Here is a 24,367-nt window from a genome sequence, read left to right on the forward strand (position 1 = left end):
AAGTCCCTTATCAAATATATGATTTGCAAAATTTTTCTCTCATTCTTTGGGTTGTCTTTTCACTCTCTTAATGATGATTTTTGAAGTACTAAAGTTTTAATTTCAATGTTTTACAGTTTATCTATTTTTTGTTGTCGTTGATTGTGATTTTTGTGTTCTAAGAAACCATTGCCAAATCCAAGGTCATGAAGATTTATACCTATGTTTTGTTTTAAAAGTTTTATAGTTTTGCTCTTATATTTAGGTCTATGCTTCATTTTGAGTAAACTTTTGAATATAGTATGAGGTAAGGATCCAACTTAATTCCTTTCCACAGAGCTAGTCAGTTGTCTCAGCACTATTTGTTGGAAAGACTATACTTTCCCCATTGAATAGTCTCAGAATCCTTGCCAAAATCAATTTACTATAAAAGTGAGGGTTTATTGCTGGACCTTTTATTCTATTATATGTCTGTCTTTATGTCAGTTATATGCTATTTTGTTTACTGTAGTTTTATGGTAAGTTTTGAAATTAGAAAGTGAGTCAACTAACTTTGTTGTTCTTTTCCAAAATTGTTTTGGTTATTCTGAGTCTCTTGAATTTTCTTATGAATTTAAAGATCAGTTTGTTTGATTTCCACAAAGGAGTCAGTTGGGATTTTCATAGGGATTGCACTGAATCTGTAAACCAACTTGGGGAGTATTGTCATCTTAATAAAATTAGTCTTTTGATCAATGAACATGGATGTCTTTCCATATATTTCTTTCAACAGTAATTTCTACTTTTCAGAATACAAATTTTGTACTTTTTTGTTAAATTTATTGGTATTTTATTTTTTTGATGCTATTGTAAATAGAATTGTCTTAATTTCATTTTCAGTTTGCTTATCGCTACTGCACAGAAATATAATTATTTTTTGTATATTAACCTTGTATCATACAATCTTGCCTTGCTGAACTATTTATTAGTTCTAATAGTTTTTAGTGAACTCTATGATTTTCCATAAAGATCATGTCATCTGGAAATAGAAATTATGGTACTTCTTCCTTTCTATATGGATGCTTTTTATTTAATTTTCTTGCCTAATAACTCTGGCCAAAACCTCCAGTTCAGTGTCGAATAAAAGTGGTGAGTACATACATTCTTTGTCTTGTTCCTGATCTTAGGGAAAAAAAATTCTGCTTTTCATCAATGAGTATGATGTTAGTTGTGATATTTTCAAAGATGTTCTTTATCATATGGAGGAAGTTCCATTCTATTCCTAGTTGTTGAGTGTTTTTAACATTAAAGGACATAGAATTTTGTCAAATGCTTCTTCTGCATCTATTCAGATGATCATGTAGTTTTTGTCTATTTTATTATTGATATGGTAGATTAAATTGATTTTCCTATGTTGAAACACCTTTGTATTCCTGGGATAAATTCCATTTGGTCATGATGTATAATACTTGAATATGCTGCTGAATTTGATTTGCTAGTATTTAGTGTAGGATTTTTGTGTCTATATCTGTAACAGATATTGGTCTGTATTTTTTTTTCTTATGATATCTTTGTCTATTTTTGGTATCTGGTAACACCAACTTTATAGAATGACTTAAGGAGTGTTTTCTCTTTATTTTTTTGGAAAAGTTTGTGAAGAATTGGTATTAATTCTTTAAATATTTGGTAGAATTTGTCAATGAAGCAATCCAATCATGGGCTTTTCTTTGTTGAAAGGATTTAATTCGTGATTCAATCTCTTTATCTGCTATAGATCTAGCCAGATATTTTATTTCTTTTTGAATCAGTTTCAGTAGCTCTGTACTTTATAGGAATTTATGCACTTTATCTAAATTAGATAACTTGTTGGCATAGAACTGTTTAAATTATTTGTTTATACTTTTTATTGCTGTAAGGTCAGTAGTAATGTCCCTCTTTCATTTCTGACTTTAACTATTTAAATCTTCTCTATTTTTTTCTTGATTAGTCTAGCTAAAGTTTATTGATTTTGTTTATTTCTGTGAAGACTCAGTTTTGGTTTTATTAATTTTCTGTATTGTTTTTCTATTCTTATTCATTTGTTTCCATGCTGATCTTTATTATTTCCTTCCTTAGCTTGTTAATGATTTAGTTTTCTCTTCTTTTCCAGTGTCTTAAGATGAGACATTGAGTTATTGATTTAAGTTTTTGTTCTTTTTTAATATAGGCAATTAGAGCTATAAATTTCAATATTTGAAAAATAACAAGCTAATAAAGAAAACTACACCTCCATAGATGCAGAAAAATCACTTTAAAAATTAAACATGTATCCATGCTAAAAGCTCTCAGAGTACTAGGAATAGAAAGATCTTTCTCAATTTAAAAAAGAGCATTTACAAAAATCCAACAATTTACATTATACTTAATAGTGAAAGATTAGATACTCTCCCCTTAAGACTACAAACAAAGTAAGGATATATTCTCTTACTACTATTATTTAATATAATGCTTGAAGTTCTAGTCTCTGAAATAAGGAAGGAAGGAAAAAAAAATACTGATATACTACTTAACACTAGCGAATGGTAAGCTAAAAATGTTTGAGATGGTAAAATTTATGTTATGTGTTTTTTTTACTATAATTAAAAAATCTCAAGATGTAAAAGGAAGAACTATAACCATCATTATTTGCAGAAGATGCGATTTTCTTTTTTTTATGGCTAACAAAGTTTGCTATACACACTGGGTCCATCAGAGTTATAATCTAGTTTGTTTTAGGCAGATAACATAATTTTCAACACAACACAGAAAATCCCAAAGAACCTATAAGAATCTCCTAAAACAAATAAGTAAGTTCAACAAGGTCACAGAATACCAGATACACATAAAAAATTCAATAGTAGTAGTTCTATATGTCAGCAATAAACACGTGGGTACCAAAATTCAAAACATAATGCCATTTACAACTTCTTAAAATTTTTTACTTAGGTGTAAATCTAGCAAAACGTGTACAGGACTTGTATGCTGAAAACAGCAAAATGCTCGTGAAAGAAATCAAAGATCTAAATAAATGGAGAGACATAATATGCTAAACAAGTGGAAGATTTGATATAGTAAAGACGTCAACTCACTCAAATTGATATATAGGTTTAATGTAATACCTATCAAAATCTCAGTAAGATATTTTGTAGATATAGACAAAATTACTCTAAAATTTACATGATCATGGCAGCACAATTTATAATAGCCAAGATATGGAAGCAACCTAAATACCCATCAACAGATGATTGAATAAAGAAATTATGGTTCATATAAACAATGGAATATTACTCGGTCATTAAAAAAAATGAAATCCTACCATTTGCAATGATATGGATGGACCTAGAGGTTATTATGCTGAGTGAAATAATTAGACAGAGAAAGATAAATACCAAATGATTTCACTTATATGTGGAATCTAAGGAACAAAAAGAACAAACTAATCAAAAACAGACTCACAAAAATAGTGGACAATTTGGTGACAGACAGAGGGGATGGGGGTTGGGAGGCTGGAAGAACGGGGTGAAGGGTTAAAGAAGTACAAATTAGTAGTTAATAGTTGGGTACAGGGAGCATGACAGAGGGTTAATATGATGGTTAAGTGGAGGGAGGGAGCAATTGGGATCATTTTATGAATATTATAGATGTCTAACCAATGTACTGTATACTTGAAACCAATTTAAATAAATTTATATCAAAAATTTACACGAAAAGGCCAAAGAACTAGAATATCTAAAATAATTTTGAAAAAGAAGAATAAAGTGCAAGGAAGCAATCTACTCATTTTCAAGACATATTATGTAGCTACAACAATCAAGGCTGTGTGGTATTGACAGAGGAACAGAATAGAGAACTCAGAAAATTGATCCAAACAAATAGTCTGATTGTTGACAAAGGTGGAAAAGCAATTCAATGGAGGAAAGATAAGTTTTTATCAAATAATGCTGAAGTAATTGGACATCCAGAGGCAAAAAATGAACATATACAGAAATTAGCTCAAAATAGATTATGGACTTAAATGTAAAAATTAAACTGTAAAATCTTAGAAAAATAATTAGGAGACCATTTTTAGGTCTGTGGCTAGAGAAGGAGCTCTTGTTTCTGACACCAAAAACAGTCCATAAAAGGAAAATGGATAAATTGGACTTCATCAAAACTAAAACTTGTACTCTGCAAAAGACCCTGTTAAGAGGACGAAAAGACAAGCTACACACTGGGAGAGTATATCTGCAAATTATATATCTAACAAAAGACTAAGCTCTAGTATTCATAAACAACTCTCAAAACTCGATGGTTAAAGAAATCCTATTAGACTATGGGGAAAAGACCCGAACAGATATTTCACTAAGGATATAGAGATGGTAAATGAGCACATGAAAAGATGTTTAATAACATTAGTGGTTAGGGAATGCAAATTAAAATCAAAATGAGACTTCAGTACACATCTATCAGAATGACTAAAATAAAAAACGGTGATCACATCAACTGCTGGTGAGGATGTGGAAGACTGGGTCACTCATAGCTTGCTGGTAGGGATGTAATATGGTGCAGCCACTCTGGAAAAGTTTGGCAATTTTTTAAAAAGCAGACATGCCACTATTATATGACCCAGCAATTCTATTCTTGGAGATTTACCCTAAAAAAAAAAAATAAAAACTTATGTTCGCATAAAAACCTATGCACAAAAGTTTATAGAAGCTTACAGAAAATTTGATTTGTAATAGACAAAAACTGGAAACAACCTAGATGCTTTTCAATGGGTGAGTGGTTAAATAAACTGTGATACATCTATACTATGAAATACTACTGAACAATAAAAAAGAATGAACTATTAATTAAACTTGAGAACTATGCTGAGTGAAAAAAGCCAATCCCAAGATGTTAACATGCTGTGTGATTCCATTTGTATAACATTCTTCAGATGATAAAACTATGACAATAGAGAACAGATTAGTGGTAGTCAGGGTTAAAGGAGGAGTAGTATGTGTACAAAAGTATGTGTAAATATAGAAGGGCAACTTCTATATGAGGAATCCTTGTGGTAATGAGAACATTCTGATTTTGATTATATCAACGTCAACATCCTGGTTATGATATTGTCCTTTAGTTTTGCAAGATGTTAACCACTGGGGGAAAACTGGATACAGGGCACACATGAGCTCTCTGTGCTAATTCTCACATGTGAATCTACATTTATCTCAAAATGAAAAGGTTAATTAAAAATGAACAAATAGTTTCCTGGGTGAAAAAAAAATTATTGTGGAGTCTCTGAAATGAAGATCAAGCTATTCTGGCAGTGTGCTAACATCGTGTATAAATGTTCTAGCAACTTTACCCAGTGATAAGCCATTTGTACATAGGTTAATGTCCCACGCATTTAGAAATGCCTCTAACCCTCGAACACGAGGACATGAACGCATTTCTGACAGCTTGTGATGCTTACTTTAGAGTTGACACTGATCTTCACTCCAAAGTGTCAGTGCTACCATGTCCACAGTGCATGAGAATCATTGAAAGGAAAACTTGTTAAGCAATGCACCTTGTCATAAAGACCTCTTAGGTATTTTAAATGAAAAACCTATGGCTTTGATAAATCTGAAACCTTGAGGTGTAAATTGAGTGACTTGAGTTTATGATGCATTTATTTTTTATAAAAATCAAGGTAAAAATCTCATATATTAATAATTCATAAAATATCTCTTTCCTTTCCCTCTGTCATCTCACTCCCCTCTTCTTTCTTCCACAAACGAGTCAGGGAAATCTTAATTTATTCAAATAGATATATGTCAATTTTGCTATTAAAAATGATGCCCATTCTGTGGTCTAAATCACCTGCACACTTTATAAAATCCTTTTCATAATTTTATAATCACAAGAGTTTTCCACCAAGCAGATGATAAAGAGTTTGATGTGTGGTCGAAGGAAATAAGCCCGCCTGTTCTTTTCCTTCCTCTCAGTTTTTCTGATTGCTTTGTCCTGTTATCCCAGAAATGTTCTCAAGTAGTCTCTAAAACTCTAATAACTTTTCCTTACCAAGAATAAAATATATATGAGTTAACCATTTATCTCTGGGATGCCTCAGGAGTGAAAAGAATCATAAACTACACATGTCCTTATCCATACCACCCAGCGATGACATAATTCTCCTAAACTTTGCTCTAATAAATCCTGAGGCTGGCTCAGTGCTCAGTACTCTCAATCTACATAGGTTTGTTTATAACTGGCAGCTGTATTTTTCATGACAGGCATTTCATCACCTCTGCTTAGAGAGTGATTGTTCAATGAATGCACCACAGGAAGTCTAAGTAACTTTTGCACAAATGCCCATAGATTTCTGTTTTTGGACACCCAAATTAGTTTATGGACAGAAAACTAAGAGTATGGATTCATTTATACATTAGAAGGCTTTACTTATATTACTATATTATATACTCTATACAGAGATACTTAGCTTTTGTAAGGGGCTCTAATTATGGATATTTATATACAAGTTTACGACTTTCTAGGTCTAATTCATCCTCAGAGTTCCCTTATATCACCATGAAAAACTGGGAATGTGGCAAACGCATACATCTTAATTGGTTTGGAGATTTTCAGAAGGGTTGACCAAAGAGTTTATCTCCCTTCCTCATTAGTATTTTGAAAGTCAAAGCAAAATCAAGAAACACTTATTGAGTACCTACTGTGTGGAAGGTATTGTATTAGGCTTCAGGCAGTGTGACCAAGCAGATTAACCCAGTCCTCACCTCAAGTAGTTTGCAATTTACTAGCAAGACAAATATAAATAAATATTAATTGTATATATATTTATATATAATATATTCAATGTAAATATAAAAGATATTGTGTAATAGTGCCAGATGGCAATAAAATCTGTCATGGAATAATAGTTTGTTCTGAATTAAATAAATTATACTTCAATGCTTGGTCTAAGTTCAGTAGAGGGAGAGAACAAGTCAAGCCTGGGTCACAAATGGAAGTCCTGATAGAAAGCAGAAAGCATGTGGGATGAGAGCATCTATGCTGAAGATGCTGCTTTCTCATTTTCGAAAGAAATGGACTCCATTATCATTTAGCTTGTCTCTGAGTGTTAGAGTTGTCATCAATCAATACGTTAACTTTCTAATTATAAAATTCCTTGCATCCTAGAAGCAATTTCAGAATAATTTTTTCCTCCCCTCCCTGCCCTTGCCAATCCCAAACCCTATGCTGCAGCATGATAGTTGTGCTGGGAAAATGCTGTAGAGTTTTCTGGTTATTCCTCACAAGTTCTTTGGCTTCGGATTTAGAAGTTGCCCTGGGAAGTGAAGCTTCCTGGACTGTAGTCAGCAGAAAGACTGCACTAATAAAGTGTTTTTCTGCCTCTATGAGAAGGTGACACATACATTTCTCACAGTGTCACTCTAAGATGGAGGAGTTGAAATCCGACTTAGATTCTAAGAGGAGGTAACAGTAAGCTTCCTGATGTACAGCACACATTCTCTACCAGTGTCTTTTAAGACATCTGTACAGCTTTTTAAAACTTTTCTGTAGCTATGATTGGTCTATCACTGCATAATGAGCATAAGTGAAAGGGGCCTCAGTGGACAGAGCACTGGGCTGCCATCTAGGGTTCCCTGGCTTCCAACAACTGCTGATTGATTATTTCACAAACTTACTGTCTCTGCGCATACGAATGAAGGAGGTAGGCATCTTTGCTGTAACTGGCACCATGAAAGCTATTTAGGAATTTGTTTGGGATTGATTATATTTCTACACAGATAAAATACCTTACCCATGTTTAATAGGAACATATAACCCATATATTTTAAATTCCTCTGTACCCACAAATGTAATTTTTGATAGCTTGAGTTGTAACATTATTTTCCCCTCTTTTGAAGGTTGCTGGACATTGAAAGTGAAATGATCAAATTTGCCAGTTACTATGCTGGAACCGCTGTTGCTGTGCTTATCACAGGATATATTCAGGTTAGTAGCACCTCCATTTTATTTTTTGATCAACATTGGGGTTCAAAGACATTACAATGAATGCAAAGTATACCCTTTAACTTTTAAGTTATTCAGAAGTCCTAAGGACTACAGTTTTATTTGGGAGTGGAGCATGAGAGAATGGAAAGGATTCTTCCTCTCAGTTGGGGTAAAGGTTATAAGCATTTGTCTAGAGAGATAGAGAAAAGACTTTTAGTTTCAATGTCCTGTCCTTGCCTGCCCTCCCTGCTTCACCCTCTCTTCTAAACTCAGAAATAGACAGTGTAGGTGTATTAATAAAGGGAGAATGTGTGGTTTGGAGAAAGCTGGGCATAAATATAAAAGTGCGTTGAAAGAAAGCAAATCTTACTTTCTTTTCCTCCATCATTACTAAAGTCTCACCAAACTGCATTTCAACCCAAATTCTGTAAACCGAATCTAGAGCGTATTCTAGATTTTAATTATGAAAGGGCCTTAATCCCTATTAAGGAAGAAAAATATTTCATCTTTTGCCTTCTTGTGTAAAAAAAAATAATGAACCCTCCTACCCCCCATTCATTCAAGAATTCCAGGAAATTAGTGTTAGTTGAAAAGAGAAATGCATCAATTTTTTTCATTCTAACACCGGGAGTTTTAATGACAAGCTTGTGTTGCTTGGTTGGGATAACTCTTAGCCGATTCCCTGCTTATGACATAATTTTTGTTTTACTTTCTCTGAAAAGCATTGGCCAACAGCCTGAAAACTAAGCATAAATGCTTGTTGGCAGGCCTCTCAGGGGAAAATTCACTCAGAAGTGGCATGCAAAATAGTGTTAAGTCCAAAAATGGCAGAGCTGGATTCAAACCTAAATCTCTGGCTTCCCTGTTCACAGTTGTCCTGCTTACTTCCACCTGTGGGAGCAGATGCCAGCACTCACACTTTAGTTGCCAAGAAGAGGCATTTTGTGAATTACTTTCCTCCTTTTCTCAACTGTTGTACTGAACATATTTTCTTCTGAAAAGAGAAGGAATTAACAAATATTTTTGACATCATAATGCTAAACATTCCTTGCTCCATTTTCAGATATGCTTTTGGGTAATTGCTTCAGCTCGTCAAATACAGAAAATGAGAAAATTTTACTTTAGGAGAATAATGAGAATGGACATAGGATGGTTTGACTGCAATTCAGTGGGAGAACTGAATACAAGATTTTCTGAGTAAGTGGCTGATAGGACGTTTTAATGTATGCATGATTTTTTGATAATAAAACACTTATTTCTAAATTAAATAACAAGTGGAAACATTTTCAGTTATTTTTGGTATGTTTTATCTCTTAAGTTAGGCTTTTTAAGCATGGTTTTTTCATAGGTAATGCTTTGTCAAATATGATCATTGTAAATTGAAAGCCAGGATATTACAATATGGTTTGTAGGCCCTTGATTAAAATATTAGAAACAAAGTATTACAGAAGGGCATTTTAAAATGTAGGGTTATTTGGCCTCAAACGGAGAAAGCGAGGGATGTCACAATCTAGGTATCTGTAAAGAAAATAATACAATTAGAACAAATTATCTTGCTTTATCTGTTGAGGTAATTTCCGTACGTAAAAACAAAAACAAAACACTTCATAATAGTTTAAGAAAGATTCAAACTAAAAAACTGGATTTAAATCCAGTTTATACTTAAATATTAGCTTAGATCGTTAATAGCCCCCCCTCAATAATTCTTAATGAGCCCTGAGTAATTAAAGCCAGTTGTACCCTATTAAATTGAACGTTGAAGTCTTATGAAAGGTAATGTGTAGTGTAGTGAAGATAAAAGCAGACTGAATGTTGGGACCCTTAGATTCTAGCATTCATTCTGCCTCTTACTTACTATGACCTTGAACAGATACATAATCTTGCTAGAATACAATTGTTTAATTTCTAGGTAATGTCTTAGGTTCTTTTTTCCTATCAAGTCTTGAGCCCTATTTGTTCCATTTGGACAAGAGATTATGGGAATGTCCCCAGGAATGTAAATTTAATTTAACTATATTCAACCAATATTCTGGAGCACTTACTCTATGCAAGGCATAAAGATAAAGCACAGAACTAATCTCAAGGAATTTAAGACTAGTAAGGAGGATGAAAGATGCAAGTAAATAAATAATCAGAACAAACACATGATGATTGGTTACTATATTGTAGGCCTGTTTTACATACCCTACATATATTAGGAAATCCTCATTACTACCCATTGATGTAGGGTCTGTCATTATCCCCATTTTACAAATGAGGAAATTGAGGCACAGTAAGGTTAAGTAACTTGACCCAGAAAAGCTGGTGTTTCAATTCAGAGTCTGGCTCTGGAGTCTATGCTATTCTTTACCACTATTCTTTACTGTTTATAAGTAGAATGCAATAATTACATACACATACACACACACACACACACACACACACATATACAGATTAATTACATTGCTATGGAAACACAGGGAGGACAATATTACTTCTTTCTAGGGAATTATATTAGTTTTTATGAATTAGGTGATATGTGAGTAGAACCTTGAGGCTGAAAGGACTTAGCAGGTATAAGAAGGAAAGAAGGGCTCTTTAGGACAGACCAAAAATATTAGCTATAAAAAAGAAAGAGACAAATAGGATGGTTTCCAAAAGTCTTTGTCAAAGTTTAATGAACACGAGTTAGGAAAACTGGGTCAAGGACAAACTTACTTGGCCATGAGGGGAGAGGCTTGATGACCTCCCAAGATGCAGCTAATTTTCCAAGATGTGAGAGTCAGTTATGTTTCCCAAGGGCAATAGGGCACAGAGATGGGAGTATTTAAAAGGGAAAGTCTGAGGTTTCTCAGCAAGACATTTGAATTGACCAAATTCCATTTTAGTGATCAAAGCCTCTCTTGTTTCTAGTGATATTAATAAAATTAATGATGCCATTGCTGACCAAATGGCCATTTTCATTCAGCGCATGACCACAAGCATCTGTGGGTTCCTGCTGGGATTTTACCAGGGTTGGAAACTGACCTTGGTCATTATCTCTGTCAGCCCTCTCATTGGGATTGGAGCAGCCATCATTGGTCTGGTAAGAATATCTTCTTTCTCCCCATGAGAAGACATTTGCTCTGAGAAAGAGCCAAAAATATAAGCTTGAGTCCCTTCTCCTAAGTATATTTAGTCAACATCTTTATTACTATTTTGATCGATTATTCCTTGGTATCAAGTGACATTTCATAGATTAAGTATTAATGATAACAAGATCATAAATATTATTGTAGTAATAACAATAACAGCTACATGTATTGAGCATTTACTATTTTGCCTGGCACTATGAGGAGGTTCATATACATTATCTGTAATTTTTACAACAGTCTTATAAAGCATTAATGCCATTTTAAATATAAGAAATCGAGGCTCGAAAAGGTAAAAGGATTTACCTGTCTGAGACTGCACAGCTAGGATTCAATAGTATTCAACTTCAAGGGAGCCAAAATCCAAATTTCCACTCACTCTCCAATATGCCTATTGCTTTCCATGATCTCTCAAGCTAGACTCTCCCCTCCAAAACTTCCAACAAACATACCCAGGTCAGTAACAAGCACATAAAAGAGATTTCTGCAATCATAACTCTGTTCTCCATTTCATGTGAGCAGTTGCAGAGAGAGGTTACCTGACCCATTCTGAACAGTTTCCCAATAGTCTCCATTCTCCAAGTATGCAGGTCAAGAAAAAATGTAGGAGTAGGAATTTTGGGTCATCTAAGTCAAAAAAAAAAAAAACTAACCAAGAATTGAGAAATTATTATATCTTACTTTTAGAGCAGCCACGTTAGATAGCAGGTCATAGGATCAGACTCAGGCACACTAATAATTTGCCGTAATGAGAGAAGAATTCAAATGAAAAGCTCATATCATTGAGCAACAGGTACCAATCTCCATGATGATATTTTCTAGCAAAAATATTCTCTACAATCCACTAACTATACTATTTAAACTTTTCCCAGTTAAGACAGAGTGAAAATAGCAAAGAGCTCATTCCACTTAACTAGGTCACTCCCTGGCTCTTCACCTGGCTCAAGAAAGATATGTTTAACCCCTCAAAACTTAAGTTTCCTCATCTTAAAAACAAGGATAATACCTCCCAAAGTCATCGTGATGACTTTGTCAAATTCAAGGCATAATCCATGGTATGCACTTAGCCCAGCATCTGGCACAGAATTCATTACAAAAGAAATATTAGCTTTTATTGTTTTCCAATCCATCATATCATGCAAACATTCCAACAGCCTTTCCTACCAAATGCTTTCCAGCTGCACTCCTAGGAGCCTCAGTTTCCACAGAGGCCCTGTGAGGATTCTGCTAACATTGGATTCAGATTTTTTTTCCTCCTCCACATACATTTAATGTCTTTCTTCAAACTCATGCTAGATTAATATTCATATTCAAATGGATCGTATATCACATTTTAACATGTTAGAGACCCAACAGGTAGCCTGGTTAACTTAGTTTTAAGCAGGCTTAGAGCACGGTTTTTCTTGCCTCAGTGCCCATATTTCAACTTCTTGTAAGTGCATCACTGACTTGGAATGTGGTAGCTCTGCACTGATTTTTTCTTGAATTCAAGTCTGTGCATGTTTGTGTAAAATGATACAAGCCACTTCACTAGGCTCAATTTAATACCAGAAGAAAGAAAGGTGGAGAGGCAATATATGGCACGTTGGATGTTATTGTGGGTTTTGTTTGCCTTTGACTGACTTTTATACTTATGATGAAAAAAATGAGCAATTGTTAGATATTTCCCAAACTACACCTTTTCAGCTACTGTATCAGTTTAATTGAAGTATCCTGAGATTATTTAATGTGCCATTACAATAAAAACTGATAACGTTCACAACTACTTAATTTTTCATTACCGTTGTTCATTATTAAACGCAATGTCTTTTTTATTTCCTTTTGTAAAAAGCAAAGGTAGATAGTTGAGCCCCTATAGTTGAGTCAAAATAGTGTAATATTTACTTGAGGCTTTCTTCTATAGAATGCCTCTGTAGCACCATATCTTTGCATGCTCGGTACCTCTCTCTCATTCTATATTCTGACTAACATGATGCCTGCATTGATTGGCCTCTGGTCTTTGCCTCTGATGTTTATCTGTGAATTGTGCAATGGCCTTTAGCCGATAGCAATGAAACGTGGTATGGCTGACTTGAAAACTTCACTGCTGTAGACTGAAACACTGTGGTCTCACAGAATTCCCTATTTGAGATTTATTCTGTGAGAGGGTGTTTGAGGCTGATGTTTAGTGCAGTCATTTTGATATGTCAACAAACACCTGTGGATGGAGCGTAACAAAGTTGGACCAAATTCGTTCCTCAGTGAATGCTGTTACAGTGAGAATCTAGTCTTATATTAAACCATGCCACTTGTTTATTCTCCTAAATGAATCCCTGAGTGACAGACAGAACTTTCCTAATTACCTGGTCTTCACGTTTTATTTTCTTCTTTTGGATTTTAGAGTGTGTCCAAGTTTACTGACCATGAATTGAAAGCCTATGCCAAAGCAGGGTCAGTGGCTGATGAAGTTATTTCATCCATTCGAACAGTGGCTGCTTTTGGTGGTGAGAAAAGAGAGGTTGAAAGGTTGGTTAATTGAAATATCTGCCACGCTTCTGAATTTCATTGATGCACACATTACCCCGAACCTTCCCCATTTTGTACAAAATCACCTTGGTCTATGGTACCCTGAGGGAGATTTAGTTCAAAAGGTAGCTAAGCAGAGTAATTAGATTGATCAAAGCACTGCAAGGACTCCCAAGCCTTTAGTTATATGTTTTTGAAGGTGTTGTAATTGGTAATTTTTAGAAAGCCATGTTGGGTTAGATATTTCAAACTCTGGTGGAGTGTATATATACATACTACATACTGCATGACAGTCTATAACATTGTTTGATGCCATTAAAGAAAAGCCTACCATCTAAAACATAATACCACACATTTTTATTTGACATTTTTTATTCAGTGTGTTTTATTTAGCTACTGTACTACACACCCTTCATCAAGTCTGATAAGATTTTGATTTAATCAAATTTAGCATTGGTATATATAGACCATCATTCTAGGAGACTAATTCTCAATGAAAAAAAAACAAACCTAAATGACCAAAACAACACAGTTGTCAAAAATTGATTTCATTTATTCTTCCATTTATCTAGCATGTATTGAGTGCTTACCAGGTGCCAGGTACTGATTTTATAAAATAATCACCAACTTAATCAAGCTTTTATTTCATGTGTTGTAGATCTAACATGATGGTGTTATTCTCAATTGCTAGCAAATTCACCAAATAAAAAAGAGAATAGGATTCAATTTTGTCCTATGAAATGTTAAAAGTTCTCTATTAATTTATTTTTTGAGACACAGGAAGACAGTTACAGAATGCCTGAGCTTTAAGGCAATGTCCACTATTAATGGCTAAATCTTAGAATTACTGAAATTTAGCATTTGGATTGAATTTCCACATAGTCCCATGTCCCATGGCTATGGACCAGTCATGTTACAACAGAGCATTCTTGGTCACAGGGAAGAAGGGTGAGTATATGTAGATGAGTTGGTGCAAACACTAGTTTCAAACCTGGGAGGAAAACAGTTGCATTATTTTTTAATAGAAAGCATGTCATGTGACTTAATAAAACAATTCAAGCACAAATAGTACTGGATCCCTTGTGTCCAAGCATTTGTGCTGTAAATTCTTTTCTCTTTGGGGCAAAGCTTAATCCACTGTATTCCTTCAAGAAATAATCAACTATGAGGCTTTGTTAAGCATCATCCCTTCAACACATTTCATCACCAGGTTGAAACAAACTTTAAATAACTACACAGAAGTTATTAGTTTTATTTTGTTCTGTTTTGTTTTGTTTTGTTTCCCCTAAAGCTGCTCTGTGTTTGGGTGATTTTTTAATCATTGAAGAAAATCACTGCATTGTGGTCTGTTTTAAACATTCTAACTTGAGTTGCAACTGCTGCTTCTGAAATAGACTCAAATGTTTTCTCTTCATAGGTATGAGAAAAATCTTGTGTTTGCGCAGCGTTGGGGAATTAGAAAAGGGATAGTGATGGGATTCTTTACTGGATTCATGTGGTGTCTCATCTTCTTCTGTTATGCACTGGCCTTCTGGTATGGCTCCAAACTTGTCCTGGATGATGGAGAATATACAGCAGGAACCCTTGTCCAGGTATTTTGATCTTGATGACCCACACATAATATTTCCTGCTAGTAGCTTAGAAAAACCCATAGTTAAGGCATTTAGTTTATTCCTTTAATGTCTGAGGGAGGAAAGCATCAATGATTTGAAGGAGTCCATCTGCAGAAACAAGCAATATTTATATAATCTCTAGTAAAGGGAAGCTGAGCATTTGAACTGATGAGACCAGCGATTTAATGATTTTCATTTAAATGAAGATTTTATAGCTGTAAAACAATGATTTTCTGACTGAGTCCAAAAGGTAATATGCCATGGAAATTGTGATCTCTGAGTTAAAAATTAGCAGCTCATGTAGTTGAGCTCAATAATAGTACAAGATAAGTGCTATTTGTGAAACATAATGAGTTACTAGAATACCAGTTCGATAATATCCTCAATTGAACAGATAATAAATACAACCATATTTTATTACTCACTTGTGCTATAGTCATGCTATAGCTACTTTAATTTTCAATATCCTTTCAATTGTTCTTTCAAGAATTAATTACTGAGAATCCACTATATGCCAGACACATACAAAGTGCAGGGGCTTCAATAGTGAGCAAAGAAATGTGATCTTCACCCTGATGGAATTTATAGTTTAGTAGGGAAGATGAGCAATAAACAAATAATGACATAAATGCATAATGGCAAACAGAAATGTGCTATAAAGTAGAAGACAGGGAACCTTGACAGCGAATAGCAGAGTTACCAGGTATGGTTGGGGGCAGGGAAAGTGCTTCCTCCTGTTCACTCTGCTTAGCTTATGTTCCTTCCTGTTAAAGCGGGACTCTTGTCATTGTTCAGATTCTCAGATGAACGGCACTTCCACAGCCAGGCCTTCCATGCTCATCCAATCTTTTATTCTCTTACATGGCTTGGTGATCTTTTCCTTCAGAGCACTTGAATGAAAATGAACATTTGCAGTTATTGACATTTGTTTCTACTCCTTTCCACCCTCACACTGAGGCTAGGGAGGTAAAACATGAAATACATGTTTCATTTGGCCTATTAATTATTTAATTAAGTATATTATTTTAAAAAACATGGAGATGGGAAGTGGTTTCATATGTGATTCTTAAATAAAATATTTTTGTTCCAGATTCTAGGTTGGACAGGCACCAGTTAAACAAACAAACAAAAATCTTATATACCAGAAATTTGCTGGCTGAAAGCCTGCAATTTGAGATTTACTGCTTTAATTTAAATGTATTTCTAGGGAAGGTTGAATGACAATTTTATTTCAAATAGAAATAATAGATTATCAGAGGTCAAAACATAATCATTCTAAGCCACTGACTTTATTTCATTAACAGCATAAAACACTAAGAGCAATATTTTAAAATTCAGTTCTTCTTTGCAAGATGAACAGTTGTCATCACTTAAACTTTATTACAAAATTAAATATGATAATACATGTTACAGTGTTTTGTAAATCTTAAAGGGATGGTGTGTAGCTGGAAAATGTTACTATTATTGTAATTTACCCACTTCCTTAACTTTAATATAGCTTTGCACACTTAAAAAGCTAGTGAAAGTATTACAGGTTGAAATATGTCTATAAATTCCCTTGTCTTTATTGATCTAATAACTCTTAAGAATTTTCAACATTTACCAAACTAGAGATACCAGTAATTGACTCTAGTCCCGGCTGCTTATATCTGCTCATTCTACAGAAGGGCATGAGTTGAGAAAAGACATCCTTTCATTCCATGCCTGCAAGGAGAGGAGAGAGGAGAGCACGAATAATAGTTAGAGGGAAAAATAAATTGGTAAATTGAAAATTAAATAATACATGATTCCAATTCAAAATACTGAATTAAAAAAAACCCCTTGGTAACTCTCTCTCTAGCAAGAACCAATTTTGTGGGTCTCTTAAAAGGTAAACTAAGGCATATAAAAAATTTTAGGTGTTTATTTGAGCAAAAATAACACCAATTAGGCAGTGCCAAAACAGAAGTCGTTAGAAAGGCTTCACTGATAAGAACAAGGGGAAGGACTTTTATAGAGGTGGAAGCAAAGCAAGGAAATTGTTTGGTTGACTATAGCTGAAACAATTGCCTTGTTTGGGAAAGCCTAACTGACTATTTGTGATTGGTTGTCTTTAGATTTTGATTTCTTAACCTTCAGGTATTTTGTGCTAAATTTTGATTTGCTTATGTAGGCTACTATGGCATTAAAGTCACCTAATAGCCTTCTTGTTTAACTAATTTAACATTTGTCACCTTCAAGTTTCCTGCCAGTTGGACTGTGGGCTATTCTACACCTTCTGTAAATAATTCTTTCAACGGATATTTCTTGACTCGTTACTATGTACAGACGTGGCATACTATGTGTCTCTAACATTTTAATCATCAATCATTATCTCACCTTTTATTCCTAACTTCTTCCAGCAAGCTTCTTTCCTTTACACATTAAGACATTTTTCTTTGGAATGGTGAGAAACATCTTCTAACAGTATAATCATTGATTGTTTCTCTCTCTCTCTCTCTCTCTCACTCTCCACTCTCCACTCTCCTTTCCTCTCTCTTTTGCTCACATGTGCACATACCTTTTTGGCCATACTTTTGAGTAGCAAACTATGAAATCTGAGTATGAATGAGCTGAGTTGAGTGTTTTAATTCACCAAACTAATTAACACTTAGGTTAATCTAACACATTTTGTGATGCACAAAATCATTATTGGCTGTATGGTAATTGAGCATAAATGGTAAGTAGTTCGCATAAATGACTGTAATTAGTATCACACATACAGAGACAAAATTGCACTCTGATCTACAAGAAAAAAAAGATAAAAGGCAACTGAATGGTGTAAAGGGCTGCTCTTTACTCTCCTCTTAAGTTTCAGGACCCAACAATAAGAAATAATAGCAGTAGTAGAGAGTAACATTATTTAGAGTGTACAAGGTGTGAGGAAGCACTGAGTGAGGCATTTAATAAAATTACCATATGTAATACTCACAACTTCATTCTATAATTGATGTCATTATACTACCCATAAAACGAAATGGAGCTATGAGGTTGAGAAACATGTGCCAAGTGGCACAGAGTGGAATTTAAACACTAGTCCCTATGACTCTGAGGCCTGATCCATTAACCTCTGTTTTTCTACTTCTGGATCTGTCTTCTAAGAAGCCACAGATACCCAGCACACAGATAAATACTACCCCAGCGGTCCTTCTTGCTCTCCCTTTTCCCATACTAGTGTCCACAGGGCTAAAGACTGATATTTGGGGTCAGAAATGATGTGTACTGGGATGTGTACTAGCTCTCATGAGGTATTAGGTGCGTGCCTCTGTCCTGTCTCACTCACTCTTCCCCTGAGAACTCTGAAAGAGACATTTGCTTGAGGTAATACTTGCAAAGCCTGGCTAAGCAAGGATTTGACCCCAAACCTTTGTTTAGGACCGTAATGAATCAGTCAGTCTAGAATTCTGACCAGGGGCCAGCAAACTATGGACTGCAAACGAAAACTAGCCTGCTGCCCATTTTTGTAAATAAAGTTTTATTGGAAAATGGCAACAACCATTTGTTTAATATTGTCTATGGCTGCTTAATAGCCATAGACAATAGCAGAGCTGAGTTATTGCTTTGGAGCCCACGTGGCCAGAAAAGCTTAAAATATTTACTACCTGGCCTTCTACAGAAAATGTTTGCCAACCCCTGATCTGGGACATGTGGAAAGCTTCCTTTGCTCAAGTAGAAAGACTTTGGATGAAGGTGGTCTTAACCCAAATTACACCACAATTGCCATTCTGTCTATTCCCCTCATCTCTTCCTTAGTATGGACTCTTGCTTCTTTCATCATCATCAGTACTATTATTTATGTAACTGAACTGGATTAATCACCTTTACATGCATTATCTCATTTAATTCTCATAATAATCCCATGAAGTATATGTTATTATTATTTTTGTGTTATAGATAAAGAAATCAGACTTGAAAGATTATGTAATCTGCCCATAGAAGGAACTACTCACCATAATTAAGGAAAAGGATCAGAAGGACAGATGAAGAAAGAATATTCGTCCTCATACATAGAGTGAGAAATTCAAGGAGAAGTCAGGAGGGGGCTGACCCACATCATCCTGATGTGTGGAATGAAGTGGTTACTGGAGATGGCTGGGAGTGTCTGAGAAGCCCCATGGTCCAGCCATAAGGAAGAAAGAGCAGGGAGGGACTCTGGGAAGAATACAGCTCACGGAAACCACCACAGACTAAGATCATTTGATTACTTGAAAAAGACTACATTCATTCAGGGGTCAACCTTTAGCTCAGCAAATAACTGCAATCCCCAGCAGAGGGTGGTTATTGAAACATCCTCCCTGTAAGTCATGTGACTGGCAATCATTCTGCGGTTGAAAGGAGACAGGGAAGGAGTCTTGTGCTCCTTCTAAAGACCAATGCGAGGAATTTGCCTCATTGCCTATTCATTTATAAACAGCACAGATAAAAACAGAGTGCTCTTTGGTAGGAACATCTAATCATGATCAGGTAACCTTCACCTAACTTAATGAGATGGATGGGTTGGCGAGTCAAGGACAGCCTCCTGAGCTCTGCACAGCAACCTGGCCACTCGACCTGCATGCAGCCACCAGCAGAGGAGCCTGGGAACTAGACAGAACATTAATCAGGAGCCTGGGTCCATATACTGCTCTACCACTTAATATATGTTGTGACATAGGGTTAGTTAAGAAACCTCCATACGTTTCAATAAAATCTTCTGTTGTAAGGATTAAGTGAGGTAATACAGTTACCTCACTTAATCCTTACAACACACTTATTATTATTGTTATTATTATTGCTAGTAATAGTATAGTACTACTAGTGGTAGCAATAGTTATCCTAATAACTAGGATATGAGTAGCTATAATGTAGTAGCAGCAGTAGCAGATCTAAATTACATATTACATATACCAGTCTCTAGGACAATCAAGCTAATCATAGTATCTTTATTGTTTCAGGGATCTTTTAACCAGAAAAATAAACCAAAACATTAGAAGTTCTTTTATATAATGAATCCAATGATCATAGCACTCTTCTAACCCCCTTCGTGTTGATTGAAATCTCCGAGTTCACACGGATAGCCCAAAAGATAATGCTATTTACAAATTGACAAAAAACACATAAAAACTATGTTTATCTCTTCTCATTTCAGATTTTTCTCAGTGTCATAGTAGGAGCTTTAAATCTTGGCAATGCATCTTCTTGTTTGGAAGCCTTTGCCACTGGGCGAGCAGCAGCTACCAGCATTTTTGAGACAATAGACCGGGTATGTAAAAGCCAAAAGTAAAGGTCATTCATAGATTGGGGGTGGGGAGAGGAGTGAACTCCTGAGGAATTTACTCTCAGTGTTAAAAATTATGAGGAACTATCACAATGTCCTTCATTCAGCAATACTTAATAGGTGCTCTCCTGAGCCAGGCCCCACTAGGAATTGGGAGTGCGAGAATGAAATAGAACAAATAAAGCCCCTGGTTCATATCATACTGGGAAACAAGTAATAAAGAAGTAAGCACATTCAAAGATTAGATAATATTAGACAGCAATAGATACACTGAAAGAAATAAAATAGGTCAACTCGATAGTGATTGGGGTTGGGGAAGGAGGCTTTAAATTGAGCTACAAGGATGGGTGACATCATCTCTGAAGGGTTAGCATTTGAGCTGAGAATCAAAGGAGAAGAGTTAGCCATGCAAAGGCAAACTGGGGGAGGGGAGGAGTGGTGCATGGGAGATAAGAGCAGGGAAGGTGTTCACAGAAAAAGGACACCCATGCTGGAAAGGGGCTTGGTAACTGCAAGGAAGAAAAACAAGGTCAGAGTGACAGAACGTAGTGAGTAAAGGAAAGGGATCAGATCATTCAGGACTGTAAGGCCAATTTCATAAGATTGGATTATCTTCTAAATGTGACAGGAAGTCTCTATATGCTTGAAAAGGAACCAGTAGCCTGGCTAGGATTTTCCTGGTTAATCTATTGAAGTACATCAAAAGTCAAGCTAGAAAGTCAAAATCCAAGAACAGAATAGGGAAGATGGTGATATGTTGTTCTTTCTCTCAGAAAAAATGCCCTGGACTGAGAATCAGAAGCCTTAGAAATCCAGACATGCTTCATGGGTCCCCTAAATCATAACTATTTTTAAGGCATATGACCTGCTTGAGAAAATTTCTCACCACTTTGTTTTATATTTTGGGGTTTCATATATTGGGGTATGAAGAGACTGTCAAAAACCACATAGACATGTTGAGCTATCCAAATTCTGCCTCTTTCTTACAGTTGTTATATGCTCAAGTAAGATGATGAGTTTAAAACTCCCTGAAACTATTACAGAAAATTAAGGCATTCAAAAATCATTTTACTATCTTTATTAGAAAAGCAGGGAGAAGAAAGTAAATTACACGATAGCCCTTAATAGAGATACGATGATAAATTTCTCTCATGAGTGTGGAAGAGGGAAGAAGCTAACCCTGGAGTGTTCTAGCAGCAAGAGATGGCCTTCACTCTTGTCTGATTAACTAGAATGGTTAACTACTAGATTAGACACACTACTAACAACAAAGGTGAAATTCAGCATATCAGTTGAAAGCTGGTAGTATTTGAAAACGCCACTTGAGGACATTCAGTTAGTTTTAATCATCATTTACAATAGTTACTCAAATGTCATAGTAATATATCAATTAAATAATAATAAAATTAAATTAATTAATGTGATATATATCAATTATATAATTGACATATTTCATATTAAAATTAATTATATGTTAGTTACTTATGTGTTTGTGGTATATATATGTAACATATCATATCACTATTCTATGTAACATAACATACTTATACTATTATATATATTACATATATAAGTATGTAACATAACATACTTATACTATTCATATGTAGTAATATATCACATATTAATATCTCATTAAATGGTAGTATTATTACTATTATTAATAATTATTTAATATGAAAGCAACTTATCTTTAGCATATCTCTGTAATGTTTTACCTGGTAACTATTCAGTTTTATGAGTCAATTCAAATTGAGATGCACCTAACACCTGTTGTTGCTGGATCCTTTTTCCACTCCACTCCAGAAACCTATAATTGACTGCATGTCTGAAGATGGTTACAAGTTGGATAGAATTAAGGGTGAAATTGAATTTCATAATGTGACCTTCCACTATCCTTCCAGACCAGAGGTGAAGGTAAGGTCCAATCTCTTCTCCAGGAACGATAGCATTTCCTTCTTTGATGATTCATTTCCAGAGCCACGAATTACTTGTTTTTCAGAAGTATGATTCAGTTTCCAGGAACACGGAACAGAGCATGTTTCTCTGAAAATGTCCTCAGGTGTCATGTCATTTCTCAGACAACAAACCACATTCCTTTGTGACAACAATAATGTGCAAATCCCTCTGGTGGTAACACAGTCTGGCAGCATGTTTTGGGTTAAGCCAACTGTATAATAGATACTCTGTCGAAATGAATGGCAGGTCCTGTCATTGTAACCATAAGCTAAATAAACTGCAAGGCAATCAGAACAATTAAGAAGCACAGCTGTGTCAAACCACCTCCTTAGAGGCAGAACACTTGGAGTAGGTAAGGTATGAAGTAGTAAAAGAAAGCTGCTGTCTTTGTAGTTTTTTACTTTCTATCTGTAATTTTAGCTGGGCTGCTAGATCAGTCCTTGGAGGAAAGGTAATCTTGTGATATGCTTATATGTCGATTGTCCAGGGCACTTGGTGAAGAAAATTTAGTTTTTCCTTAACCTCCTGGGTAAATATCTTTAAAAGCAATTTACTCTATAGGAAAATTAGAATCTACTCCTCCTGAAGGAAATATCTTTGAATGAGACTTATTCCTCATTTTTAGCAGAGTATCTCTAGCCATCCATTCTTAATAATATTTCTGTTTCCCCACAGAACTAAATCCTATACAGCTTAATTCTTATACCACATACCTATAATGTAGGTAAATATATATACACATGCGTGCATACATACACACATTTATTACATGGATATATAAAACATAAGTACATACACATTGTAATTATATTTATGAAGTATATTTTTGATTAACATTATAAACTGCATATGTACCTAAACATTAAATGTCATAATATATGTAAAAGTACTACAAGGCAGTGCTAATTCTGTAAAGTTTATTGAATGGGTGGCTAAAATCTTCCTTTGTGATCTCTGTTCAGAATGAGCTCATAATAGCCGTTAACAAATGCTGGTTGCGTACAATCAAATACAGTACAATAAGTGAAAAAGTATTTGCAAGCCTCACTCTTTAGTATGAAATGAAAGACACATGAGATTTTGTCACACGGAGGATGCGAAATCACCTTTACATAATAAGTACAAAAATCACAACTGAATTGGTGAAACTATCCAACAGATGGTTATGAATTAGCTTTTCGTTCTTCCCTTTCAGCATTCAGCCTCTACCTTGAACAGAGCTTTGTACCTAGCAAGCACACCACAAAAATTTGTTAGGTAAAGTTATTCAAATAATATGTTCACACGCAATACAAGTGTATGACAGCTTAAACTTTGCAAATTGGTTTATTATTAATCTGTGATCAGTAAATTAGTACTGTATCTCTAACTTAATGGCTTTCTTCCCTTAACTAATTGGAACAGTCTTCTTGAGGTATACTAGCATGTCAGAAATGTTTTAAATTAGATTCTGGAACTTACTTTTAAAAGTTGACATGGCTGACTTATTTCAAGTGTTACCACACATCATTTTATTTGTTGATTAAACTTATCAGTTAAATAATAAGTAATGTGCTAAATGCTAAAACCTCACGTTAGGCACTTTTTACTAATTTGCTGCTTATTGGTGGATACTGCTTGTGGGGCATAAGTAAATACACATACGGTATCCTCACAAAGCATTCTAACTTGTAGCTTAATTGCTGACAATCTGAACATTGTTCTTTTCTTCTCTGCAGATTTTAAATAACCTCAGCATGGTCATTAAATCAGGAGAAATGACAGCTGTGGTAGGATCCAGTGGAGCTGGGAAAAGCACAGCTCTGCAGCTCATTCAGCGATTCTATGACCCCAGTGAAGGCATGGTATGAGTCTTCCAGAAAAACTTCTCAATACAGAAAATGAGAGAGTGCACATGGTGACACATTGGTCAAACACTAAAGCCTAGCTTACACTGAGATCATGCTGACATACGTGTAGCTGAC

The 24,367-nt window shown here is 35.0% G+C and overlaps 1 protein-coding gene across 1 annotated transcript in view; it reads left to right on the forward strand.

The window, feature by feature from the left end:
* The window catches only part of ABCB11 (ATP binding cassette subfamily B member 11), a 78,986-nt gene that overhangs the window by 8,648 nt on the left and 45,971 nt on the right, over window positions 1-24,367 (forward strand). The window contains exons 5-12 of the mRNA XM_011360129.1: window positions 7,854-7,941; window positions 9,005-9,138; window positions 10,834-11,005; window positions 13,432-13,556; window positions 14,974-15,148; window positions 20,316-20,429; window positions 22,251-22,361; window positions 24,122-24,247. Of these exons, the coding sequence (XP_011358431.1) occupies window positions 7,854-7,941; window positions 9,005-9,138; window positions 10,834-11,005; window positions 13,432-13,556; window positions 14,974-15,148; window positions 20,316-20,429; window positions 22,251-22,361; window positions 24,122-24,247 (1,045 nt within the window). The remainder of the gene's footprint in view (window positions 1-7,853; window positions 7,942-9,004; window positions 9,139-10,833; window positions 11,006-13,431; window positions 13,557-14,973; window positions 15,149-20,315; window positions 20,430-22,250; window positions 22,362-24,121; window positions 24,248-24,367) is intronic.

The sequence above is a fragment of the Pteropus vampyrus genome, unplaced genomic scaffold (assembly GCF_000151845.1).
Source record: "Pteropus vampyrus isolate Shadow unplaced genomic scaffold, Pvam_2.0 Scaffold2, whole genome shotgun sequence".
NCBI lineage: Eukaryota > Metazoa > Chordata > Mammalia > Chiroptera > Pteropodidae > Pteropus > Pteropus vampyrus.